Below are 6729 nucleotides of genomic sequence, written 5' to 3' on the forward strand. Positions count from 1 at the left end.
GAATTTACGGAAAATTAACTAACGATTGGAGGCGTAACAGTACATTGATGTTTAAGTTATGAACAACAAATTAAGCTAATTGCAATTTCAAAAATGATACAATTCCAAGAAGAGCTATATTTTAGTATAAATTATTTTGAAGAGCCCAATGCGAGATAAAAATCTCTCTAAAACCTGAAAGTTACACAACATTTTCTAAAATATAATCAGGAAATGTACATTAATTTTTAATATTATAACTTAGGTTCAGCTTAAATCTCCTAACTGCTGACATAAAATTCTGAGGCAATTATGGTTAAAGTGAAAATTCCAAGTTTTTCTAGTTAACCAGTTTTCATAATTTTTTAATATTTTGTGAGTGGTTTACTTTGTAATCATATTATATGTGCTAACGTTATCTTTTTTTTACAAGTACATGAACAGCTATTAGTGGCAATTCAATCTACGTTCATGAATATTTGATTTTAACTTTGATAATTCCTGTTAAGCAAGCGTGAGCCAAGCCCAAAAATTATTTTTGATTACATTTAATATAGCTAAATTTACATTATTTTGGTATTACAGGTACTGATTGGAATGGAACAATGTTAATTGGTGAGTTTACATTGGTACTATATACATCATTATGATTTATTGGTTTCAGCTATTTCTGAAATACTACAATCTTTAATTTATCAAATAATAAAATGAAAATAGAATTAAAATATATGATTTTATGCCTAATTATGAACAATCAGTAACTTGTTCGGGTATAAGTAATATATATACTCTGCTGAGTGTCCTTCTAATTATATATACAATGCTTAAGACGATTTTTAAGTTAATATTAATTGAAATTGTTTTCTCTTGAAGAAAATAGATTTCGAGGGGATCTGATTGGGGTGTTTAAGATTGTAAAGGGAATTGATGGTGTAGATGCATCATCTTTTCATACCCAACGTCGAGAATAGTAGGACTAGGGAACACAACAATAAATTTTGGCAAGGTAGGAGTCATCTTCAGCTAAGATAGTTTTATTTTTCTAACAGGGTGGCTGGCCTCCAGAATGGGTTGACTCTAGATGTGGAGGCAGTTAATTTACGTGAGCTTAAGAGAAAGCTTGATAACTATATGAATGATAAGGGTTGGTTTTAAGTTTTAGTTTAGAGGATGGGACAACTCAGAGGGATCAATAGAGCCCTTGTTGTCCCTAAACATTATATTATGTCATGTTAATTAATTGGCTCAAAAAGTGGAGTAGCAGATGATACACAGTACAATCTCTCTCTGGATACTCATCTGTTTATGCAAAATATATAAAAGAAATACGTTATACAATAACATAGTTCAAAACCTATAGTACTAATTTTCATTATTTGTCTTATTCAAAAGTCGGATATTTTATACCTCTAATTAGTGGAAATGTGTTTTTACCTCAGAGCTGCTAGTATCAGAGTACATTTGTTATGTAAAGATTTTGAACTAATATGTAAAACATTATTATATTTTATCAAACAAATATTACATTCATGAACATGAAGGTTAAGAATATGTGTACAAATCTTAGATACATTTAGACCATTTTTTCAAAAGTAACATGTAGCTTATTAGCATATTTAATATTAGTCATACTGCATGAGTAGGTTTCCTTATCAAGATGTATTGTGTCGTAGTATGAAGTTCACTCATATGTTTGTATTATAAAGAACTGAGGAGATGTAGAAAAAACTGCATCACGCTTTCTATACTTGAAAGGAATTATTTTTCCATTGTTTTCCATATTTTACCACATATATTTATATATCAATTTTTATATGATTTTGTTAAATGTTGGAAAAAATCAGTTAAGAGATGTTTCTTCTCTGTTTTCAGTATTTCGTCTTTTTCTTCCATGCACTGGTAAGAAGAGTGAAGAGGTGAATATTAATCTTCATATGAACATAACAGCTGGATCCCGAGTTAACATAACATCTCTTATTCTTAAGCGAAAGAAAATCTGTTTGAAAGGTAGGTGTATGTCTATATGAGTGATGAATTGTAATTGAAAGTATTGCTTGATGAAAAAAATATTGATCAGTTGAATATATTTAAATCAGTATTAAACATATTAAATTGGTCTGTTAATACATTTTTAAATATAATTTATAATTCTTCAGTGTTTAATAAAATCTGTACTGGTTCGTGTTATAAGTGTGAATTATTTATTATGTTTTCCATATACAGAACAAGCAATAACCACTTTGTAATTTTATGTATGTAAATTAGTTAAATGTTAATAGTTTTTTGTTTGTGATTTTTACATACTGAGCTTGCTTAAATGCTAACATTTTTTTTTGCATAATCTTCCTGAAATATTATTTTGTGATATATTTCATATTTCCGCCACTGACCACTAATCATATTCGACTCTCAAAAAATACGAAAATGTGTTCGTATGTCCGCTTCTATCAACAGACATGGAACCAGCAGCAAAGTCGTGTTCTAATCAATAATATCTGTTGGTGTTGTTCTGACAAACTGAAATACCCCAGCACCAGCAGCAAAGTTGTGTTCTAATCAATAATATCTGTTACGCTTTGTTTGAATATCATGCAATATTTCAGCAAGTTTTATGTTTCAAATATATTAGGTTTCTTTTTAAGATTTTATACCCTGGCCTTATATGTACTTTTTTATAATTTATATAGCATTATGAATTACCCATGCATCACCAGTCAAATGTGTATTACAGTTGAAATGATGTATCGATTACATTTTAAACATAATTTTTGTGTATAAATAGTTATATGAAGTACATATACAACATGGATAAGGGCAGACAAATATTTCTATAAAAGGGAAGTTTTTGATGTGTTCAAGTTTACTGATGATCTTCCACAAATAAAAGTTTCATATTCAACTGTCCTTTAATTTCCCTAGGGACCTCAGCAGTCATATTACAAAGAAGTAAATGTTTGCTTTATGTGGATTTTAATTTACTGTATCTCTTAAGATAACCAGAAGAAACCTTTCTTAGGTTTAGAGTTACATATCTATGCATATGTTCCAATTTTTTGTGTGAGCTCCCAGGTAATTTAAAATCAGCATTTTATTTATTAGTGACTTTTGTATACATAAGGTTGCCCGAACTTTGAATAAATTCAGACAAACTTATTTGACTCATAGCTATATCTTTGGTATCACCAACCATGCTGAAAAAACAATGCAGGATTTAATAATTCTTTTCTGTACCAAACTTTCTGAATTTTTTACCTCTGCCACCGAAGGTGGACAGAGATCAAGTTACCACCCATCTGTGTGTGTTTGTTTGTTTGTTAGCAAGATTTTTCGGAAACAGCTGAATGGATTTGAATGAAAGTCAGTATACATTTGGACTATGACCCAACTTAGAAGTGATTAGTTTTTGGAGTGTCAAGATCTCGAAAATCCAAAAAAATCTATATTTGTTAACGTAGGTTATGATTTTTCCACACTATATTTGCTCTCTAACTCAGTCAAAAATTATCAGCTTTTGATGAAACTAGGTGGACATATGTAGAATGTTATTCCTTATTGTTCTGCTAATAAATGAACTTCGTACAATGTTTTTATATTTTATTTACCTACAGGACACACTTCGGACAATGTTTTTATATTTCTTTACCTCAAGAAAATATGCTACTTTATAGTACTCCAGACAAAGTTTTATAATTTTTTTAGCTGTAGTAACGTTTTTTGTGCAAGTGTTCACTGAGATACTTGTATCTTTGACTTGATAAATATTTATTAGTTTTGCTTTTGCTTCTTTTCTAACATTTGAAACTTCAGCAAAATTTAATAGAGAGCTTCATTTCAACTACTGTCGTAAAGAACACAATATAAAAAATATGTCTAAAAGTATATAGGAAATTGAGATATTTTAGAAACACAAAAAATGAACATGTTAATTGTTTGTTCGTTTGTTTTGAATTTGGAGCAAAGCGACAAAAGGGCTATCTGCGCTAGCCGTCCCTAATTTAGCAGTGTAAGACTAGAGGGAAGGCAACTAGTCATTACCACCCACCTCTTGGACTACTCTTTTACCAACAAATAGTAGGATTGACCGTCGCATGATAACGCCCCCACGGCTGAAAGGGCGAGCATGTTTGATGGGACGGGGATTCGAACCCCCGTCCTGCAGATTGCGAGTCGAGCTCCCTAACCACGAAACTGTTAATGAAAACTAATATATTATTGTTGTCAAAAAAGCAATTATATCACAAGTTCCTGGTTGCTCCTGAATGACGTATTTTGTGAATTTAATTTCATTAAGAACAAATTATTTCATTATATATATACTAATGTGATATATTTAGGCAAAACTACAAGGTTCTACAAGATATTTAGTATAAAGTAGTACTGAATATCTGAGTTCATGAGAACAAAATAAAAGGACTGTACACAATGTAAAATATAAGTAAACAATCTTTGTTAATTCAAAACACATGATGTGTACTTGCTTTATATGGGGAACAGTTTCTTCTACTGGATCAGATAAATTTCTTTCAAACTGCTCAGGTTGAGATGATCTACCAGATTGTTTAAATTCAAAGTTTATTACACCACAGGTAATGTTGAATCCATACAAAGTGATTAGTGCTATGCACATGACTGTTCATACTTACTGAAGTGTAGGAGAGGTTGTAACCTCAAGATACTATCTGAACTACCTTTGATATCTTCATTCTTACACAAGTTGCACCATAACAGCTATGCCTGATATGACCTCAGTAGAATGAGAAGGAACAAAAGTTGCTAGAACACTATTAACATAACGACTTTCTTGACCACAAGTTTTGTGAAAACTTCATATACTCAGATATAAGGGACAAATTTAGAAAAATATTGTATTAATACAAGAAGTTAAAAATTCATGGTATATTTATACACTACACTAATGCCCCCAAATGAACATAATATTTATCACATGCAGGGTGTTTGTATACAACATTACAAATAATTGGAAATTGTAAGTATAATGTCTATCTATAGACATACATTTAAATAAATTTTAAACAACAGTCTAAGTTATGATTCTGAAATAAAGTTATTAAAACGTGTATAACCTAAATACTGTAATTAATTTTTATTTAAACTGTACATCTGTTAATTAATGAGAATATTCCATAATTTGATATCTGATAGATAAAAAAAATTACTCTTTTTATAGTCTCTTAAACGGAGTATGATGAAGTTCATATGTTTTTACTTTTCATTAAAAATATTCTTAATATTTTTTCTGCTCTCCAGTGGTTCATTGGTAAGTCTGATGACTTAAAATGCTAAAACTTGGGTTTTGATACTCTACTCGTGGTGGGCACATCACAGATAACTAATTGTGTAGTTTTGTGCTTAACAACAAACAAACAAATAAAACAAAATAGTATTTCTCACCTGATTAGTCCTCTCCAGTGGAAATCATTTGAAGCAATCAAACATTCAAAGCTACAAAAATATTTTAACAGCAGTTTTTAATTGTAATTAACAAATGAATGACTATTAAGCTGCGAAATAAAACGTTTGAATCTGCATGTTCTGAGGATTTTGTTGAATAATGAAATGCTGTTTATTATCCTAACTCTGATCAAAATTAGAAACCCATTACTCTTAAAAGCATTTAGAAAATTTATTGTCACTGTAACCCCAAAGTGGAGAAGGCTAAAAAAGTTGAAAGTTTGTATGAAAACAAGTCTCCTAGAGACTCGGGGTCTATTAACTATTTGTATGGTAAACTGGAGCTACTACTGTCCATTAGAATATAAACCTCTTAATGTCAAAACTATTGTTTTTTACACACAATTAAAAACTAAAAAAGGGTGATTTTACTATACAGAGCTCTTTGAATTATTCCATTTTTTGGTTCCAGAATTATACCCTTAAGGAAGTTGTGTTTTCCCAATGCTTGTTTATTTGTAAATCAAATATTGTTCATATCACACCTTTTTTTCCCCCTAAAAATAAGTATTTCTTGAAAATGGTTTCTAATGTTATCCATGTTTTTTTCAACATTTCAGCTAGTTAACATGGTATTTATTTCAAACTGTAAGCAAAAGATTTAAATAGAATTTTGTGAATATTTCAAAACACTTTAGAACAAACTGACAAACTGAAATACCCCAGCACCAGCAGCAAAGTTGTGTTCTAATCAATAATATCTGTTGGTGTTGTTCTGACAAACTGAAATACCCCAGCACCAGCAGCAAAGTTGTGTTCTAATCAATAATATCTGTTGGTGTTGTTCTGACAAACTGAAATACCCCAGCACCAGCAGCAAAGTTGTGTTCTAATCAATAATATCTGTTGGTGTTGTTCTGACAAACTGAAATACCCCAGCTTTTTATATTTTATTTACCTACAGGACACCATTGTCCGAAGTGGGTCCTCTAGGTAATAAAATATAATAACATTGTCCGAAGTGTGTCCTATAGGTAAATAAAATATAAAAACATTGTCCAAAGTGTGTTATATAGGTAAATAAAATATAAAAACATTGTCCAAAGTGTGTTCTATAGGTAAATAAAATATAAAAACATTGTCCGAAGTGTGTCCTGTAGGTAAATAAAATATAAAAACATTGTCCGAAGTGTGTCCTATAGGTAAATAAAATATAAAAACCTTGTCCGAAGTGTGCCCTATTGGTAAATAAAATATAAAAACATTGTCCGAAGTGTGTCCTATTGGTAAATAAAATATAAAAACATTGTCCGAAGTGTGTCCTATTTGTAAATAAAA

General features: G+C 30.3%; 1 protein-coding gene across 1 annotated transcript in view; it reads left to right on the plus strand.

The window, feature by feature from the left end:
- The window catches only part of LOC106468970 (tyrosine-protein kinase RYK-like), a 74881-nt gene that overhangs the window by 43844 nt on the left and 24308 nt on the right, over positions 1-6729 (plus strand). The window contains exon 4 of the mRNA XM_022397366.1: positions 1852-1986. Coding sequence (XP_022253074.1) covers positions 1852-1986 — 135 coding nt within the window. The remainder of the gene's footprint in view (positions 1-1851; positions 1987-6729) is intronic.

The sequence above is a fragment of the Limulus polyphemus genome, unplaced genomic scaffold (genome assembly GCF_000517525.1).
Source record: "Limulus polyphemus unplaced genomic scaffold, Limulus_polyphemus-2.1.2 Scaffold3240, whole genome shotgun sequence".
Taxonomy (NCBI): domain Eukaryota; kingdom Metazoa; phylum Arthropoda; class Merostomata; order Xiphosura; family Limulidae; genus Limulus; species Limulus polyphemus.